At 38.3% G+C, this 21507-nt stretch overlaps 1 protein-coding gene across 6 annotated transcripts in view; it reads left to right on the plus strand.

The window, feature by feature from the left end:
* Window positions 1–20837, plus strand: part of WDFY3 (WD repeat and FYVE domain containing 3) — a 136696-nt gene extending 115859 nt beyond the window's left edge. For all 6 annotated transcript variants that reach the window (XM_088133101.1, XM_088133100.1, XM_088133102.1 and 3 more), the window contains 15 exons: window positions 407–524; window positions 2141–2247; window positions 3037–3190; window positions 3878–3969; window positions 4282–4494; window positions 7808–7955; window positions 9193–9347; window positions 10117–10275; window positions 11166–11345; window positions 12677–12859; window positions 13347–13443; window positions 14196–14528; window positions 15134–15245; window positions 16652–16849; window positions 17563–20837. In XM_088133101.1, coding sequence (XP_087989227.1) covers window positions 407–524; window positions 2141–2247; window positions 3037–3190; window positions 3878–3969; window positions 4282–4494; window positions 7808–7955; window positions 9193–9347; window positions 10117–10275; window positions 11166–11345; window positions 12677–12859; window positions 13347–13443; window positions 14196–14528; window positions 15134–15245; window positions 16652–16849; window positions 17563–17683 — 2370 coding nt within the window. In that variant the 3' untranslated portion in view covers window positions 17684–20837. The remainder of the gene's footprint in view (window positions 1–406; window positions 525–2140; window positions 2248–3036; window positions 3191–3877; window positions 3970–4281; window positions 4495–7807; window positions 7956–9192; window positions 9348–10116; window positions 10276–11165; window positions 11346–12676; window positions 12860–13346; window positions 13444–14195; window positions 14529–15133; window positions 15246–16651; window positions 16850–17562) is intronic.
* The last annotated feature ends 670 nt before the right edge of the window (window positions 20838–21507 follow it).

Here is a 21507-nt window from a genome sequence, read left to right on the forward strand (position 1 = left end):
TTGCACTGTTTTTACTCAGTCGGTTGATTACTTTTCATCAACCAGTCTTCAATAGCTTGGAGTTAAATATTTTTAGAGAAAGACTTAAGTAGCCTAAAAGTGATAAATAGAAGTAAAGTATATTATCTTTTCTAAAGAAAACTTGAGAAATATATTATAATTTGGCCTACCTAAGAATTTAGATACCAGAATATTTTTAGAAAATGATTTAAGTAGCCTGGAAATGATAACTAGAGGTCAGGGATACTATATTTTCTAAATGAAACTTGAGAAATATATTATAATTTGGCCTACCTAAGCAGTTAGAAATCAGAATAGATATTAATATCCTTAGATTTGAATATATTAAACAGATGAACCTAAGCGATTTCTTAAGCGTAGGCTTTTATTTCCCCTTCTTTTAAAGGAGTTGGATCTTAGCAACCCGAAGACGTTTAGAAACTTGGCTAAACCGATGGGGGCCCAGACTGACGAGAGGTTAGCTCAATACAAAAAGCGCTACAAGGACTGGGAAGATCCTAACGGTGAGTGATTAGCCTATGAATTTGTCAGCAACGTGAATTTCTGTATATATACACGTTTATTCTTTTTAAAAAACTTAACCTGTTACGTGTAATATTTTAGGGATCATGTGAATGTATTTCTTAATAGCAGCTATTGCATTTCAAACAGATAATTAAATTATTTTAGCTGATGGACTGAGTTTGGAATTTTTAAAAATGTCATGGACATGACAAAATATCTGTGATGATATTGTGGTTCTGTAAAAAAAAAAAGTCAGTTTCTCACTGAAATAACAAGCGAAACTAAAGAACAGATATTTTGTTCTAAATTATTAATATAATGCAAAAAACATCCTTGAAGCAAACAAAAACCCTATTACTTTGCATTTACAAACTATTTGCAGAAATCTATTTCAGTAAAAGACAAGCTTTGGGTGAAGTAACTTGTGCAGCTAGGATGCTTCAAATTAAAGTTCTAGTCTAATAATGACTCTAGCTTCATTGGAAGGCCATCTTTCCGGGAATAAAAATGAGTATTAATTGTCAGACAGCCCTTCATTTCAAACTAGGCAGCTTGGAAGATGTGTGGACTTCAGCTCCCAGAATTCCCAAGCCAGCATGCTTGCTTGGGAATTCTGAGAGTTGAAGTCCACACATTTTAAAGTTGCCTAGTTTGAAAAGCACTAACTTGAAAGCACTTCTAGCCAATTCTTTTCAAATTAGATTTAAAAGGAAAATAATAATAATAAAAAATGAATCAGAGTATCCTAAATTTGTATAACCCAAGTTTCAGGGTTTGCCAGTATTCATGCCATTGGGTTCACATGCTAACAAAAAAGATTCCTTCAGGCTCTATGATAGTCATACTTACCTGCATAAGTCTTCCCCATTCATTCTCTGTTGCCATTGGTTTAGCAGTGCCACACTCTTCCATTATGTAAGAAATCAAGAGATGAATGAATGAATGAATGAATGAATGAATGAATGAATGAATGAATGAATGAATGAATGAATGAATGAATGAATCTAAAACTGTGGAGTGATCTGTAATTTACAAGCTGTATTTACTCCAGTTTCTGCTTCTTTTGTGTCAGTACCAAGGTGACATGGATTATTGAAACAATAGGAAGATGAAATAGAAGTGTATACTCTCTAAACCAGTGTTTATCAACCTTGGCAACATTCAGATGTGTGGACTTCAACTCCCAGAATTCCCCAGCCAGCATGAATTCTGGGAGTCAAAGTAGAATTCCTGGAATTCTGGGAGTTGAAGTCCACACATCTTAAAGATTCTAAGGTTGAGAAACACTGCTCTAAACCATAAGACCATTGTTCTAATGTTAACTATGGTACAACTCGTTTTGGTATACATTAATTTAAAAGATACATAAGTTCCACTTTGGATTTCACCTGCTTTACCTAGGCCTGGAAATCAAACCCAATAATCTTTCTAGCAAGATAGGGAATATAGAAATAGTTTTCAGAGAAATTTGCTGCAGCCCCATTGAAGAATCTCTGAAGTAGATTACTTTGACCTCCCCTCCCCAAAAATTCTTTAAGCTTATTCATTCACTGAAGCTATCGTAATGGTTGTATTTCCTTGTCATTTCATTCATGCTTTTATTGTTTTCTTTCAGGTGAAACCCCAGCTTATCATTATGGCACTCACTATTCATCTGCAATGATAGTAGCTTCGTATCTTGTGCGAATGGAGCCTTTCACACAGATATTTTTAAGGCTACAGGTAAAATATATAGCTTCATTCTGTGTTTTGGAAAGCTTGATTTGCAGCGTAATTCTCAGCATACTTAACTCTTCATCAGTGCATTGTTCCACGTGGCCATTTGTCACTCTTAAACCTGTTATTTATTATGCCTGTTACTTATTTATCATGCCAGAAAATTGTCAGTTATGCATGCGGCCACACTGCGGGCCAATTTTGCAGCTCAAATTTGTTTTTAGATCCACATTAATCCTGCATACTTTGGAGTAAATCTTACTGAAGATAGAGTGACTTTGTCCTGAGTATACATATATGGGTTGCATAAGCATGGAATTTCTGAGAGATGAAAATGTGTGCATTCACAATGCCAGATATTAAGTTATTATCTTAACCAAAGTTAGCTGCATAAGATAAGAACATGATAGCCCTGTCGGATCAGGCTAAGGCCCCTCTTTGTCCAGCATTCCACCTTGCACGGTGGCCTAACAGATACCTCTGGAGTGCTCCCAGACAGGAGGTACAAATATTCTCTTTTTCCATTGTTGCCCCCTGCAACTGGCAGCTGAAGGCATGCTATCTCCAATCTGAAAGTAACACTGAATCCCAAGATTAATCATCCTTGATAGATCTCTCCTCAAAATGATTATTTTAAACAAATGTTTTGGAGTACGTCTGATTGTTTGTTTATTTAGCTAGGCTCACATGCCACTCCAATCTTCAACTTATATGGGAGGGGAAAAAAGGTGGGTATTTTATTAATTTATTTCACAGATCCAAAGTTACAGTGAAGTTATTCTTTTCCTTCCATAGGGCGGTCACTTTGACTTAGCCGACAGAATGTTTCACAGTGTGCGGGAAGCGTGGTACTCTGCATCCAAGCATAATATGGCAGATGTCAAGGAGCTCATCCCAGAATTCTTCTACCTCCCAGAGCTGTTGCTTAATTCTAACAACTTTGATCTCGGTGAGAAAAGCTATTTTCAGTAGTCTTTAGGGATTTTGGTCAAAAAGGACATAAAACGGATGTGTGGTGTGGCTGGTAAACAAGGATTTTGCCAGCCCCACTAGATAGATAAGACCAAAAAAATCAATCCCACAGGAGGACCAGAACTACACTTTATTGAGATTGGCTATAACAACAGAATCTTGCCAATCTGATTATGCTGTACCTGTTTCCCCTTCTTATACTCCAGTGAATCAGAGAGCCATTTTCCTTGAGCCACTTCCAGATATTATCTTGTTTCCTAGTACTTAAAGAATGCTTCAGCCCCCTTTGCCTAGGTAATGATTCTTGCACATTTCTGCAGATTTACCTGGAAGCTTCAGAGTGTGATACATTGTTTAGATAGGGGTTAGATAGTTTAATCCAGTTCCCATAGTAAGAACAAATCCTTAGTCTTTAACTCAAAAGCACCATGTTCTTTAATTTTGTATTTTCTTTATATCAAGCTCTAGGTGGTGGATCTTGGCATTCTGATAAGAAAATAAAACGTATCAAGGTCTGCCTACCAGTATTGATTTCCAAAAAAAAAAAAATGACCATTTTATGTTCCTCTTTTATAGTTAGAATATCCTTCAAAACATCCAAGGAGGCATGCAAATACAGCAGATGCTGCTGTAATCAAGATATAAATACATTTTTGTTTTATAGGCTGCAAACAGAATGGCACCAAACTTGGAGATGTAATACTTCCCCCATGGGCAAAAGGGGATCCCCGTGAATTCATTAGAGTACATCGAGAGGTAATACAACTTTCTGTCTTAAAAAGGAAAGAGAGAGAGAGTGAGATTTGAAAACAATAGGTAGGCTGGCTTTCATCCAATTCTTGAGTTGTGTTTGAAAGAAATCGATATATTCCAGCTTATATTTTTGCTCAGCTTGTTGAAGAGTACTAGATAAAATATGTAATGAATTACTCTTTTTCCTAGAAAAAATAATCTTTGGATGTGCTATTTTAGTAGGAAGTCACCCTGTTTCTTCAACTGTTATTCTTATTCATCCATGGCAAATAGGATCAGGTTGTCTTTATTTAACATATATATTTTAAATTGCAGGCTTTAGAGTGTGATTTTGTGAGTGCACATCTACATGAGTGGATTGATTTAATTTTTGGCTATAAACAGCAAGGGCCAGCTGCAGTCGAAGCTGTAAATGTTTTCCATCATCTCTTCTATGAGGGGCAAGTGGACATATACAACATCAATGATCCATTGAAAGAAACAGCTACAATTGGATTCATTAATAATTTTGGGCAGATACCTAAACAGGTAGTATTTTTTAAAGAGTTTTTTACTTGCATTTTTGGAGATCTGTAAGTCTTACGATTTATTATATATTCCAGCTTCCCCGACCTCCTGCCTTCTAGATAATTGGGACTTTAGTAACTATAGCAACTCCCAGCCTCTGTAGCTTCAGGAAATTCTAGAAATTGTAACCCAAATTCTTCAGGAGGGCATTGGAAAAAGTTATTATATTGTACAGCTCCAAGGAAGGAAGAAGTTTGAATCTCAAATCTGTGTTTATAATTTTATGATGAAGCACTTATGCTCAAATATTTAGAATCAATAGTTAGCTCATAATATTGCAAATGAGCCATATCCTTGGGTTCAGTAGGGGAGACTATTAGACTAGAAAGATCATTGCATGATAACATAACCAAGTTAAAGGTTAATTGGATGGCAGCCGGGTGACTCAAAACAGATGCTCTTTTTTACTTCCTGTTTTCATGACTCGGTGATGTGAAGTTTCTGCAAACAAATAAATACTTGAGGCAAAGAACAGTGTAAATAATCACATCCGATTAGGGCTTGCATAAATCTTCAGTTTAGGGGCAAGCTTGGAATGCAGTTTGCTTGGAATGACTTTCATGCAAACTCTGCTGAAATGAATGGGATATTTAAAAAAAAAAATCCAGGAAAACCATGTCCCCTTCAGAGAAGTATTTAAAGGTTAAATATGAAAGGTTAGTGTGAACTTGTCAGATCTTCATAATTCAAGGTTTGTGTGGTTCTCACAACTCTATATAACTTGGCATTGTTTGTATTGACTTTATGTTTTCAACAATTTAAGCGATGTATCTTCCCTGCTGGACCTTTCAGGCATTCTGTGATTGATTAATATGGGTTGGGGCATTCATGTTCTTAGAAGTAGTAAATATTGGAAAGTTACTTATTCAACATGACATGATGAGCTGAAACAATTGAAAACAGACTGAATGTTTCCTGTGACTGAAATCCAATTTCTGCTCACTTAAACATCTCTGATATACTTAAGGAATCAGAATCAGTATTTAAAGCAGGTAACTAAGTTAGTTTGGTTTAGCAACTTTGACTTGAATTAAAGCAATTAAAAATTCAGTTAAATTGGTGAAAATCATTATATAGAGGAATTTCTATTTGACATATCCAAAACATGGTTTCTTTTGTTCCCCTGTGGTAGATAATTGTGGTCATGAATTGATAGTATTTGCATCCAAGATCAGATTCCATATCTTCGCCAGGATTCTGTTCCTAACGACACCACCTTTTTCTCTCTTCTTTTCCAAGTAACATACAACATTCCATCTCTATGGAGCAAGCTGGGCTTTCACTGGGCTGATGTTTGGCAAGAAGAAGTCTTTTATTTTTAAAAGTTGTCTTCCTGTTTCTGCAAATGTCATAGTTCCCTTGCACATACATTCATTCTGTTTCTTCCTGTTCTGAATATTTTTGACTCCAGTTCTGAAGTTCTCTTTGGATGGGATAAATGTCACTCAGCAGCCCAGCCTTCAGTAATGTTTGTAATGCATCCTTTTGCCCATAGTTGTCTTTGAGGAAGAATTGTTCTCCAGTACATAAAGCAGTCTCTCCCAACCTTATCCTTCCAGATATGTTGAGTTACCACTCCCATTATAGCTGGGGTATAGTAGCTGTCATTCAGTATTTCTGGAGGGGACCAGATTGAGAAAGGTTGTTTTTAATCTCTTTAAGGAGGCCAAACATTCTAATGTACCATGTATCTCATGTTCAAGAAACAAAATCTTGTGTGAATGTCCATGCATGTAGGAAGACATACATGACAAGTTCTAAGTACAGGGGTATCCAGAGGTATTCCCCAAGGGGAAAAAAAGGCAAGGAGATGGCCATGACTAGATGATTGAACCCCTGCCCCTTTTTTATCTGTGTCACGTGTAATGCACTAAAGAAGGTTCAGGCTTTCAATTGCAAGTAATGCTTTAATTTTAAAAAGGAATCAGGTTTTTCATGTAACAAGAGTGCTGTCATTTTGTATAATCTAAAATAATGATGATGATGATGAAGATGATGATGATATGAAGAAGGGTGATCAGCAGGAATCTAAAGTCTGTTGTGTTTAGATTCAAGTCCAAATGGATCCCAACCATTACCTGTATAATTATTGAACTCTATCAGAACTCTGTCAGAAATGACTCTATTTTTGTGGCTTTTTATGATAATCTTGCAACTAAATGCACAGGCATGTGAATAAGCATTTCTTTGCAGAGAGAATATATGAGAGGCATCTCTTGGGGGAATAGATCTGTAAAGATCAAAATCAACTCCTTAAACAAAGTGAACATCACCAAACATCCCACATGCTATATGATTAGCTCCACATTGAACCTTATTGCAATACCCTTGGCTCTTTGAAGTTTCCATGTTGTCCTAATCGCTGCCATATGAAGCATGTATGGAGCACATTTAGTGGCTTAATCAAGAAATTATCAGATGACATAAGGACATAAGTCATGTTGTTCCTGTAAAAGTCATTTATGGCTAATGAATCAACTTATGCCTGGAAACACCCTTCCTTCTCCTGTGAGCAGAATGACTATAAAGCCATCCACTCCAACTTACAGAGGCAGTCTGGAAGGGTATTTCAGTCACTGGGTGATCTAACAGCTTCCAAACCATTGTGCTGATCCTACCAATCTTTTTAACCAGAGCAAGACCAGTTTCCTTCTCAGAACGGGGCTGGAAGTCTAATTAAAATGGAACTCTATTTATTCACTGTTTGTCCATTTAAATGAACAATATCAAGCATTTATAGCCCTGAGCAGTTTACAGATTCATTTGACAAAACAGTTTGTGCTTTTTAGTTTAACAATCCAGAAAGACCTGACAACAGAAGAAAAACAAGCCACCGAGAGTCTCTTCCTACTGGAACAGTGCATAAGCCTCAGCAATTAAATAAATAAATTAAGGAGGAAAAACAAACAAGGAAACTCAGCCATCAATTATCCCAAAAATAGCCAGGGACCCAATCTCCCTAAAAATGTTGAGAAAACCAAAAATTGTTCTCACAAGTATCATCTGATTTTGGGATCTGCCTGCTTTTTATCCCTTCTGTAGGTATAATGCCCCAATATTTCAAGCAGAGACTCCTGTTGTTCTTCATGGAAGTACTGTGGAATTGATGGTGGTATGTGAGCAGGAAAAAGAGATTTTAAATAACAGCATGTACTTGTAAAAAGACTTATGGATGACACTGACGTTTTGAAGGCCGTTTCTGCAAATTATGCAATTTGCTGCAAATCTGTGTAATTGTGGTATTAAGCTTGCAATGTTCTCTTTCTTCATGTAGTTATTTAAGAAACCTCACCCACCAAAACGAGTGAGAAGCCGAATTAACGGAGAAATAAGTGGAATTTCTGTCCCTCCTGGTATTACAAATGACAAGATTTTTTTCCACCATTTAGACAACCTCAAGCCTTCCCTAGCACCAGTAAAGGGTATATGTGATTCATTTTCTTTACTCTTGGTTTATTTTAATAATGATCGTAGTCCACTTTGTCTTATGAACATGTCTCTGTGGTGTTTGCCCTTGAAAAGGGCTTCCAAACTCTCTTTATAGTTAAAGCCCTTGTGCATTTTTGAATGAGCCAAGGTTAAAACAAAAGCAAATGATAAACAAGCAAACCAATGAGAAAGGGACAAGTTAATGTCTCTTAGCACTCTATTAGAATAATATACAACTCCTTATTGTATGGAACATGGAGTAATAATGCACAGGTGTCCAAGAAAACTGAATGTTGTTCACCATTCATTTAGAGTCTGTAGGGCCTACACATAGTGGGAGCTGGCCTGGGATATCTGTACCTTGGACATTCAATTCAAATAGAGTGTTACCACTGTTAGCAATGCTCATTGGTAAAACCCACAAATTATAATCCCTCAAAATAACGAAGGTCTTGAATGAATGTGGTTGGCATGCTCACAGATTTGTGCAGAAGATCAGCATGAGCTTAACATCCTCACCCCCGCCCCATTCTATCAACGTCTCTACTGTTCTGCACGGGAGTAGTTCTCAGAAAAGTCTGTTAGAAGCCAGAAATGGAGTTAGAGGTTGTGTTACATTTCTCAGTAGAGTTCAGCTGAGATACCTGGCCTGCCATCTCAAATTTACATATTTGCTTACTGATTTTATATGCAAATGTATTCCAGAGTAGAAGCCAGCCTTGTACTGTGTCTGCACTACAGATGATTGATTATGTTTTGTGCTGTTTTGGTTTGCATTTCTTTTAGCAATTTAGAACATGGCGTGTATCATTCAAAGCTTTGTTTTAAGTGTTTCTGTTTACTGTTTTTAACCATTGTTGGTTTTAATTAATCCCTACCCCTCATCCCCATAAACCTCTCCAAGACTTGACATCTTTTTCACCACTCATATAATATTGAATTGAAACTTGGATTCTTTAAACCCTAACCCGAGAGAAGAGCAATAGATTTCTGTATCATACTCAAGGCCTTGATATATTTGGAAAGTTTCTTTTCCAATTACTGATAGCTTGGTAATATTAAAAAAAAGTTTATCAGAAATAGATTTTAAGCCCATGTGAACTATTCAGACATTTATATGCCCATAGTGCTCAAGTATGGCTTTCATCAAATCTCAGTTAGGGAAGTGCTTTTTATAAAAAGAGAAAAAATGTGAATCCTGCTTACTTCTGTTTGTTTTTCTTTGAACAGAACTCAAGGAGCTTGTAGGGCAAATAGTATGCACAGACAAAGGAATTTTGGCTGTAGAAATGAATAAAGTTCTCCTTCCACCCACCTGGAATAAAACCTTTGCTTGGGGGTATGCAGATCTCAGCTGTAGGTTAGGAACCTATGAATCAGATAAGGTTTGTATCTCTGTGGCTTACATACTGGATAGAAAAATGAGATGAATTATTTGGGCCAAATACAATGTCTTAGTAGTGGGGCTTGGTGAAACTATGTATTTACATAACAAATATGTACAATTGTCCTGTTCTGCTTATTTGACATAAGAGAAACTGGTCTGGTTTTGCCTTTCAGCATCTTTAGCAAATACATAAAATCAGAATTGTTCATTTTTAAAAGAGCAGAGCTAGCCAGATTGTCAAGAGATGGCACATCCATTGTTTCAATCACCCATAACCCATTTTTGGGAGGGCAGTTAAAATGTTTCTTGTTAATCAGGTTTATAATCAATCTGAGGTTTGGTAAATTTTACCGTTCACTAGTGTTTTTTGTATCATTTTACTCCTTAGAATATGTTACTTTGATCTCATACCCAGGAAAATTGGGATATAAATGATGATTTAAACAAAGAAACAAAAAGCTAAAAGCTGGCTCCTAAACCCAGCTTTCAAACTGAGTTCCTAGGTTTTAACAATTCATTGCTACCATCCCAATGCTCTTTTGGAAGAAAAAGAAAGCCAGCTCTTGAATTCCAGAATCATATGGTAGAAAATGTATTATTATGCCTTTCTTTTCCCTTTATCAGAATTAGTCTTGCATCTTTCAAGTGCTCCTTCCTGACCAGTGTCCACAACTTATTATTTATACTGACACAGTGTTAGAATGTTTGGAATTGGATGCTGTTCTGAAAGTCAGGGCATGTATGATTCATCGTTTTTCATTTTTTAGGCAGTGATCGTTTATGAATGCTTATCGGAATGGGGACAAGTTCTCTGTGCCATCTGTCCAAACCCTAAACTGGTCATTACTGGAGGCACCAGCACAGTTGTCTGTGTATGGGAGATGGGCACTTCCAAGGAAAAGGCCAAAATGCTCACTCTTAAGCAGGTAAATTAAATTTCTTCATAAGATCTTGAAAAGGCTTCCAGAAAACATGTAGAAAGTATTATTGTTGAATTAATGCAATTATATATTCTGTCTGAATATTTTTCCAACTCTATTGGAAAATGGCTACCACTTTCCCCATTTCTCTTAAGGCAGAATAATTCCCTCAAGTAATGTATTGTCATTTTCCACAATTTCAGGAAAGTTACATCAAATCTATGAAAAAAAATCTAGCCTAATTTGACAACTGTGATGAACCAAAATCTTCACTGACTAGGTCTGAACTGAAAGGGAAGATTCTGCCCTTCTTTTCTGTCATGTTGTTCGCACAGACAGATTGATGAAGTTTCTTCCTTTGCTGAAGGAATAAAATGAGAGTGCTCTGAATTCTGCTGATCTGGAAGACATTCCACTCACAGTATATCTGTATAAGATACACATCTCTGTTTCAGGTGGTTGCCACATTCAATTAAATACGTTCAGGTCTATCCTCTTCTCATCCTGATAAAGAACCTTCTAGATGTCTTGGATTGCATCTCCTTTAAGCCTTAGACAGTCATAAAAAATATGGGTCCAAAACATCTGGTAGGCCATAGATTGTGTACTGTTGAAGACTAGGAAGATGGAAATATTGGATCTTTTATCTGTTTCATTCTTTGACCATGTTGCTCCTTAGACACAGTTCACTGAGTTTTTTTGCAGTAACCTTTCTATGCTCACTTTCCCCATAGTATTGTGTTTCTTTATACAGCTTTAATTTGTATTCTACAATCTATTAATTATGTGTTCCAAGTCTTGTTTTTCACATTTCTGGAGGGACAATTGTGTGCAAGATGTGTGGTTGCAAAGTGTATCTTGATTTTGTTTTTCATTCTGTTTTGCTTTGCATTTAGGCACTGCTTGGCCATACCGAGACAGTCACATGTTTAACAGCTTCACTGGCCTATCACATCATTGTGAGTGGGTCATGTGACCGTACCTGCATCATCTGGGATTTGAATAAACTTTCCTTTGTAACACAGCTTCGGGGTCATAGGGCCCCTGTTTCAGCCCTCTGCATTAATGAACTGACGGTATGAGTAAACCCATGCCTAATGAACTGATGTATTAGAGATGAGACTTTGTAATGTGTTTTATTCATTATAATAGATTTGAAACATTATATTACATCATATACATTTCCAGGCAAAGTATCCTTCTTGGCAATGTTTTTAAAGTTGATACACAGTTATATTAGGTCATCATCTGGGGAATCTTATTTTTTCCATCGGGGCGACATTTGCCTGGAGGCAATCTGTCAAGATTGCATATTGGCACTGAGTGGACCCAGAACTGTTCACTCACTTTTTCCCTTCTAACTCTCTTCTTTCCTCTCAAGATCGTCAGCATCTCAGGACGATGGGCAGTGGTGATCTTTTGAAAGAAGCAAAGACAGAATAATAAGGCAATTTAGCTGGCAGCCAGGACCTAGATCATTTCAGCAACTCTTGAGCTGGAGGCAGGAAGAAAAGAGCGTTCTGTTGAGCTTGAGCCACAGCCTCAGCACGAGCCCCTCAGAGCTACTATTGCTGAAGTTTTCCTTCTTGCTTTTCCTGATAGAGCATGCTCCTCCTCCGTCCTATTGAGGAATGTTAGGGTGGGAACAATCAGAAAAAGTGGACTGGGGGGGGGGGATTGGGGCCAAAGAGAGCTTATAGCCCAGACGGGTGAATGCAGAAGCAGTTTCTAATTACTGTATTAAATGAAAATATCCTGAAATTGTCTGAGGACTTTCTGTATGCTGTGTGATATGATTGTCCCAAAAAAGTAGAATGCTGGGTGGTTCTAGAAACCTTGTCTGTGGTGAATGAAACTTTTTTTAATCCTTCCCCTTCTGAAACTATCGTTTATCATTTTAGCACCTAATAATCCAATAACTATCTAACAATTATCTAATTAAATAATCTAATGTTATTTCAGTGGCTGTAGAAGCTACTTCCTTGTGGCTTCGTCCACAGTAATGATTGAATACCTGTCACTGCATAGGTAGAGCCTCTTGTGATGTCATTCCCAAATGGTGATTGGAACAAAAAGGTGCAAAATGACCTTGTCCGAGGTACCATATAGAATGGGGATCAGCTTCTCAGTTACTGCAGTGATAGGAACACGACTTCCATGCCAGTGCAGTAATGGAAACAGATCTAGGGGACTTCAGCTGACCTCTGCAATCTCTGGTCTATATCCCACTGTCTAATGGGGTTGCATGAGTTAAAACATTTTTAGTCACCAGATTAATCATGCCCTTGTTCTTCAGAAGCATTATTTTTTTCATCCAAGCTGATTGTGAATGCCACAACTGAAGTTAGACAGAAATCGTTCTTTGCTGAAGACTTTTTGTGTCTAAAATACATTCCTCTTTTTTTAGGGTGATATTGTATCCTGTGCAGGGACATACATTCACGTCTGGAGCATTAATGGGAACCCCATAGTGAGTGTGAATACTTTCACCGGGCGCAGCCAGCAGATCCTCTGTTGCTGCATGTCAGAAATGAATGAATGGGATACTCAGAATGTTATTGTGACTGGGCATTCGGATGGAGTGGTCCGAGTAAGTACCAGCAGTGAAATAGCAACCTATTTCTCCCCTCTTCCTTACACCTTCCTACTCTCTGAGCAATTTATCATACCTGTATATCTACTTGAAAGCCATCATTATTTTAGCTGGTGATTGTATATATTGGTGGAAGAAACAGAAAAATAAACTTAATTCTTAATTTTGAGCTATTATTTTAAGTTGTATCATGAAATAACTTTCTAGGATTTCCCATTACGTTGTTGTAATTTCTGTAGATTTCCTTAATACTTATAATACTATAAAGGAGTATTCATTACTCCTATTCTACTCTTTTTTATTGAACGTATTTATGAGAATGGAGTTGATCTTAATTTAAATGTTCAGAATATTAACTATTATGTATTTTAATGAATTATGATTTGCTGTAGCAGTGTAGTAGAAGGAAAGCTAAGCTAATGTAAAAGTAGTATATATTAAAGGATATTATCTAAGTTCCACACTGTATATCTGTCATTCCTAGTTCTGGCGGATGGAGTTTCTACAGGTCCCAGAAACTCCAGCTCCTGAACCTGTGGAGGTACTTGAAATGCAGGAAGAGTGTCCAGAACCACAAATAGGTGCTTTATTTTACTTTCTAAATTCACTTTGGTTCTTTTCAACTGTGAAATACAATGATTTATGATCAGATTGCAGTTTAAGAAAGATTGATATGGGAGTTTTGAACAAGTGAAACTTTTAGAACAAAGGTAGACTGGAGGATTCAGATGCTTGAAAGCTTCCTCTCATGCATTAACAGGTTGTTTGTGTCCACTAGATAGTGCTCGGAGGTGCTGCAAATCAACCAGGGAGAGAATTAATACAAGTGCCTTTTTTCCCCCTTCCTTCATGAATCAAACTAAAAGAAATGGAGCTATCAAGTTCCTGCAAATAGTGTGGGATTGTTAGGCACTCATGGGTATGGATTAGTCCATGATTTACTGTTGTTTGATAATAAGTATCATTGGTTTTCAACCTGCATTGAAAAAGAGCACCACCAAGCCATATGTCACTTTATCCAGTCCCCAGCAACTGGTTATTACCTTAGGCAACGTGCATAGTTAGCCATTTCAAGCATTGAAAAAACATAGTCTGTATTTAATGTGGTAAGAGTGAGTCTGTGAGTAGCCGCTTTGGTACGCTAGCTCGTCATCCTAGCCATCCTAACATGCTAACACAGGTCAACGTAGATTTTAAAAAATAAAGTGCAGAATAAATTGCATAAAACATTTGAACCTTCATTTATTTCATAAAGCAGTGATTGTGGGGCTAGAGAAAAAGTGATCCATGAGCAGTGTTGTTATTAAAGCATTTCTTTTTGCCTTCCAAATAGAAGGGCAGGAAGGTCCCGATGAAGACAGCAGTGATTCTGAAGCCGAGGACCAGGCCCCTGCTCAGGAGGCAAAGCTGCCTGAGAGCCAGGCCCAGCAGGGCAATGCCAGTCACAGGCCTCGATCATCCTCAGCTCGAGCAGCAGCCGCGTGGTCCGTAGACACCAGCTCTGATGACTCGAGGCGTTGGTCTGACCAGCTAAGCTTAGATGAAAAAGATGGCTTCATTTTTGTGAACTATTCTGAAGGACAAGCAAAGGGATATTCTCATGCTCCAGCAAACCATCCAAATGCTAACCAAGGGGAGTTACGGCATTACAGCAAACTCAAACCAGGTATCAGACGTCCTTGTAAAATACAAAATTAGATGTGATGTGGATGCTGGCTTAATTTGTTTTAGCGTGTACAAGATGGAGACTTTTTCTTTCCAAAACGGCACCATGCCTAAAGAGAGGGGAAATAGGAAGGAGTTACAGTGGAGAGCGGTGGATGTCTTGATTTGGTAGTTGTGTGTCAAGTTTTTGTGTGCTTGAACAGCCTCCAGAATGTCTCAGCCTTTCTTTTATGAAAAGGAAGGAATTTGGAATCCATCCAAATGGGTATGTTGATCCAGGATCATTGTCAAAGAAAATAGTGCCTCCTGCAAGCTAAATGAGAACCATCAGTCTCCCAAATATCTGTTCTATGTTAGAAGAAGACATAGCGGTAGAGAGTTTCTGTCCTTTTGTCTCTCCATGTTAGGGAATTGGTATCCTTTTCTTCCTCTCAACCCTGTGGTATGTTCTGAAAAAGGATTGGCTGCTCCATAGCCAACCGATGGACATACCTCCGTTTCCACTCAAAGCGCTGAATTTTCTTTCCGGAGACGTCATGGATCAGTAGTTTCTGCACTTGCCTCCTTTCCAGATATGCTTACCTTATAACCTGCATCTATTTTTAGGCTACAGATGGGAGAGGCAGCTAGTATTCAGGAGCAAATTAACTATGCACACCGCCTTTGATCGCAAGGACAACGCACATCCTGCAGAAATCACAGCACTGGCCATCTCCAAGTAAGTGTGTTGCCCTCTCTTAATTCCTTGTGCATAACTCTTCAGAATGCAACAGAAAGTTCGGTAGCACAGGGTTCCTCAACCTTGGCAACTTTAAGACGGGTGGACTTCAACTCCCAGAATGCCCCAGCCATTAAGGCTGGCTGGGGCATTCTGGGAGTTGAAGTCCACCCTTCTTAAAGTTGCCAAGGTTGAGGAACCCTGCAGTAGTGCATTTAGGCTTCAGATCACCTGAAGCAAAATAGAACAAAGAAACCTGTTCCTGAGATCTGGCTGAAAACGACATTAAATTGATTCATGCTAAAGAGACTACTAGCCGAGATAGCTAAATTAAGCTGTCTAGTTCTGAGAACACAAGAGTGACCATCACATTGAGTCCTCCTTGTAAGCTTGCAGTAATATTTGGTTGGCTGATGTGAGAGGCAACGAAAGGAAGCAAAAAAATTCTGAAATGTTAACAAAATAGTAAAAGCCCATTTCACTGAAAAATGTCCTTCAGGGGCTCTGAAAGAACTCTAGAAATAAAATATGCATATATGGTTGGGTCCTGTTCACTCTGAGGTTCAAAAGGGATTTGGAATACAAGGGAAGGATCACTGGCAAAATTTGCCTACTCTTTTCCTATTGTTCAAGAATAGAGGTCCAGATGTGATTATCGAAGGTTATGATTTGTTATTTTTATTCATAATATCATTTTTCTTGGACAGTTTAAATGAGCTTACCTGGTATCTTCCCTAATCTTATCTTCACGGAGCAACTATGTGAGGTGACTGGGTAGGGAGAACATAGCTGGCCCGAAATCATCCTGTGTTTAAGGGGGCTCCCAGCTGGGGCTCGCATTTTCAGCGTTGTACAACTCTGGTTCATGTTTGATGATATTGGTATTGGTATTGAGACTGTTTAAAACAGTATAATCTTTATTTCTATAACCTTTATTTCTGGCCTTGCTTTGTTGTTGAAATGTGAGATTCTACTTATGGTTAATAGATTTAAAACATCCTTATATGAACTGCTTCTAAACACAGGACAGATTTGAAAAATGAATACATTTCATAGGAAAAAATATTAATTTAAGGTCATGTCAGGGATGGTTTAATTATAATTAGTGACGACTGTACTTATATAGCACGTTGGCTACTTGACAGTATTATTACATTTCATATTACAACATGAGACGTTGCACCCACATGTCTTCCTTCCTTCCTTCCCCTCTTCTGGGGTGTTTTAACCAGAGATTTGACTAAGTGGCGCTTAGTTTTGTTCTTGTGTTGGTGCTTTTTTTTAAGTGGTAACAGAGAGGATGCAAGACAGGCCTGGTTTCTTTTGACCTGCTGGATTCCTCCATTACATTCTCCTCTTCAGCCACAAGCTTTGACTGAGGGCTAATACGTGCCTGTTTCTTCCAGAGATCACAGCAGGATTCTTGTAGGTGACAGCAGAGGCCGAGTGTTTAGCTGGTCTGTGAGTGACCAACCCGGCCGCTCTGCAGCAGACCACTGGGTGAAAGATGAGGGAGGAGACAGCTGCTCCAGCTGCTCGGTCCGGTTTTCTCTTACGGAAAGGCGTCACCATTGCAGGAACTGTGGACAACTCTTCTGTCAGAAGTAAGAACAACCCCTATTAAGTCCTCCGCTTCTCTTTAATCAAATGATTCTTGGGCAAGTCCTAGTGTCCAAAAACATTTGTAGAAAATCATGGCCCTTTTTACTTCACTTATCCGAGAGAAGCTGGCATAAATTGCTTGCCAGCTGAGTATTCCTTCCTCTTCCAAGTTGACAGCCTCATCCTAGAATGTAGATGGACCAGCCTATGGCCCCCGCTGCATTAACTGTGATCCTGTTACTGCTCTGTGCCTCCTCCTACCCCCTTACAACTGGAGTCCCAAAGCTTGTCAGCCTCAACTTGCACCTACTGCCTCCATTCCTCTGTGCCGCATCCCCCACCCCAACTGCAGCATTGCCTGGGCCTCCTTCCCCCCCAAGAAATACCTGCACTAACACCTCTCCCTTTCATCTTGCCATCTTCGGCCCTTCTACCCCACCACTCAGCATAATAAAATTCATGTGAATGTTTCATTGCTTTTCATCCTATTGCCCTCCGCTTTTAAAAATCTTTTATATATGGCTCCATTCTTTTGGAAAAGGGCCCCCGACATACCATTCAAAGGCTGGTGTGTATCTCCCCTCCCCCCAACTTAAGTTGTGTAGCACTGCCTTACGGGGACAAGACTTTTACAGTGAACAAGAGTCTGATGCTGAACAAGTCATGGTTGCAGGAAGAAGAGAAATAGATCTTAACCCCACGTTTCTTTCTTCAGGTGCAGCCGTTTTCAGTCTGAAATCAAGCGGTTGAAAATCTCCTCCCCAGTACGGGTTTGCCAGAACTGTTACTACAATTTGCAGCATGAGCGAGGCCCGGAGGAAGGATCCTGGAATTAACCGAGTCAAGATCAATAATGCAAATCCGAGACTTCATATTGCCGGGCCAGCAAGAACTCAGCAAATGAATTAATTCCAGGAATGTGCAGCACATGAAAAGGGATTGCAGCGTTTGCCCTTCCTGTGTCATCTTCGTACTAAAGCACTGCAGGCAAAAGGGATCATTAATTATGTTGGGCGTTCCTTTGCAGAAATGGAGCTGGAAACTTTCACCTAATCAGCAAGGATCCGGGGGAGGGGTGTGGTCGCCACAACTGCATTAAGGGCCCTCAAGACCCTCCCTCTTCTCCACCAAGAAGATGCATCATTAACCATCTCTTGTTCCCTCTTGATTTTGTAGTTAGTCACCTTATTTAGGTTGCAAGAAGCAGAAGGCTTTTTAGAAGATAGTTGTAAATTTGCCTTCTTTGCTAGCAAAACTGTGGATATTGTAAATAGATAAAATGGCCTTTTTATCAAAATACGAACTGAACTGCCTGTTACATGGGACTTCAGACCACTATACTTTGCATCTCTTCTTTAGCTCATCTACTTAAACATGATTTTTTTAAAAAAAGAAAAGAAAAAAAAAGAAAAAGCATCAAGAGGCATTATCTGTATTTTTTTTTCTTTACTATTCCAGCTGCATGATTCTTTCAGTTATTCGCATTATCTTAACTTAAGCCAAACTACTTTGAAGAGTGGGAGGGGGAAACAGTCCTTTTCTCTGGGGCACTAGGACTTCAGATATTTTATTCTCAACTGTAAGATAACCAAAAACGCCCCCAATTTTCGTTGCATTTTAATACAGCTATTTAGAATCTGTCTTCATATTTAATAAGGTCTGTTTTTATACACTGTGGGCCTTGCTGCTTGCTCATTCTTTACCATTGTAAGTACTCAGCTAATCCAGATATGGCAAAGGCAAGTCTTACTTAAGACAGTAGTAAATGGCTTGCATGAAAATCAGATTTAATTCTTTTTGTTTTGTTTTTCCAAAGAAAACAAATGGACCATTGTTTTTCTCTTAGATATTTTTTGCAAAATGGACTTGGAAACTTTGTCCTTTCAACTGAACAATGCTTAGAGGGGCCCCAAAGAATTGCAAAATTAAATTCAGACTTGCTCCTTTACTTAGGGGTTGGGCCTGATGTTGCACCCAATTTTAGGTCAACTTCATCATTCATTGGTTCACTTAGGGGACATAAATTCAACTCTTTTATATGTTAGCATTTATGATACAGTGAAAATTATACAGATCCAATCAGACAACATCTCTGCGCAGTGAGGCTTTGAAATGTGTTTTATTTTCCTTTTTTCCATGTACTGTTTTTTATTTTGTTTTTTTGTAAATGGGTGATGAGATTATCGTTACTGCCTTTTAACTGTGGTAAGGCAGAAACAGAAAAAAACTCAAAAAGAACATGGCACATCATGGAATGGAATGGAATGGAATGGAATGGAATGGAATGGGATGGGATGGAATGTAGCACAACATAAACATGGTGATTTGTAACACTTCAGGTGGGAGAAAAAGGAATTTACAGCTATTTGAATCGTTTGCACAGAGCAATTTTGTCTGCCTAAACATCCCCAGTGAGAGATTAATGCAGTGATTAGGTTATGTATTTTGATGATATTTTTAACAGTTATGATGGACTGCAAGATTTAATTGTGGCTGTAGTAAGTGTACTTCAGGTCCCCAGAAGAGCCCTTCCACATGAGCACACACGGGTTTATGAAAGTTACTTTACCCACTGGATATTTCTGTTACAATCAGCATTGGCCTAACATCTATTTTATCTTGCTCAAAGATAGCAAGTTTGATATCTGCAAAGTCAGTCAGTACTTTTTTTTTTTTTTTTTTAGGTAGGATCTCCAAACTACTTAGGTTATGTTGGATTAACATAGACTCTGGTAATCATAGGCACAGAAGCTGCTTCTGTGGTTATTAAAATCAGCCTAACAACAAAAGTTTCTAAACTGCAACTATGATGTCTGTGAAAAGAAAAACATGTTGAAATTCTCTTAGTCACTTTCACTCCACTGAAAGTTCTTTTTTTTCCCCCTAATAAGGAAAAACTAAACATAATTTGACTTGGAAGATCTTAACCTAAAGGTTGTCTTTTTTTAGCTTGAGAATTATTTTTTAAACTCTCAGTGAATTCCTCCAACTCAAATTCTAAGCACTGGATGGCACTAACATCGTAGATGCAACTAATGCTGGCTCATTAGGAGATATGTAGCGATGTTTACTGTTTTTTGTTTTTATTTTCGTAATTTTGAGTACATAGACATATTGTACCAGTGTTATTCTACACTTTTTACATTTGGTGTTCTCAGATGGAAGGTGACTTTTCTCCTGTGTGGCAGTGTGGTTAAATGTGTATACTTGTATTTAAAGTTCAGTGTGCTGAACTCCTTAGCTACTTGATTGGGAACGAAATCTTCCAGATTTCTACCCTTATTTGTATACTCAAAGCGTAACTACAAAGTTGCATCCTGTTGATGAGAGAGGAAAATGTGGGGGCCCTCTGCACCAAGAAATGGTGTGACACCATTCATTCCAATGATACCTATCTTGAAGTCCCTTCAAGTCCCACTGGAATAAATGGATACTGAGCAATACAATTTGTTGGTGTGGTGAAGCCCTGACAGCCCATCAGCTGCTACTGTCATTCAGATCTTTTTTTCCATGGTCCCATACATGTTTATCAGAATGTTCTAGCCCAGGGTTTCTCGGCCTCAGCATCTTTAAGATGTGTGGACTTCAACCCCCAGAATTCCATAGCTGGGGAATTCTGGGAGTTGAAGTCCACACATCTTAAAGATGCTGAGATTGAGAAACCCTGGTCTAGACTAAATAAACCAGTGGCTCTCTTTTTCCCCAGTAGCAATTTGCTTTTTGCAACTGAACATTGGTTGAGCAGCAGCCGAATAGCCCATTGCACTGTCAAGCAGCTCGCCTCCTCCCACCTTGTTCTTCGATGTGATTCTTCCTGAAGGTGTCCATACATTCGATCTTTGTTTGTAACGTGTGACTGTAGTGTTCATGCTTCAGAAGGTGAGAGTGGCAGCCCCACCCGTCATCTGCCAGTCCAAGAGCAAAACACTTTTAGAGACATTATTTTGCACTTTCTTATGTATAAAAATTAGTAGGAACTTTTTTTTTTTTCCGCTTTGTATTGTTTCAGACTCCTTTGGTTTTGCTAAATGAACTGTGTATAAAAACTATTTATGCAGTTAAAACTGTTTTTAGAAAATATTTTTAATTTCAGCAAGTTTGGTTACTTGTTGCATGACTTAACACAACTGACTTTTTGTGTCAGTATAATGTATATTTTTTGTCCTGTTATTAATTTGTAAGCCCTGGGGTAAATGGCCATTTATTTGTACAGCAACAGGAGTAAATTGAAGATAACTGGCTAGGACTGGAGGGGTGGACTTTTGTACTATATTGAAGAATCCAATATCTGTTTTTGGTGGTTATGTAAAAGGCCTGAAGAATTACTATCTAGTGTGCAATCTGTGATATCTGAATGTTTTATTGTATATTTGTCTCCAATGCAAAAAGGTAGAGTAACACAAATACAATACATGATTAAATGCAATAGTTCAGGTACCTTTTTTGTTTTTCATTTCAAATAAATACTTGCTATTTACCACCAAGTTTTTCTGTCCAGAGCTCTTTGAAATATTGTTTAAACAATTTCTAAAACACATATTCTAACCAGTGGACGAGGAGCATGCACCAAGAATTCTATTTCCAGCCAAGTCAGACTCTTAACCCATCAAAAAATCAGAAGAACTCAAATGTTCAGCCAGTGCAGACTAAACTAATACAA

Source organism: Python bivittatus, unplaced genomic scaffold (genome assembly GCF_059951505.1).
Source record: "Python bivittatus isolate LINGU-HERP-01145 unplaced genomic scaffold, Pbiv_v1 ctg000070_np1212, whole genome shotgun sequence".
Lineage (NCBI taxonomy): Eukaryota > Metazoa > Chordata > Lepidosauria > Squamata > Pythonidae > Python > Python bivittatus.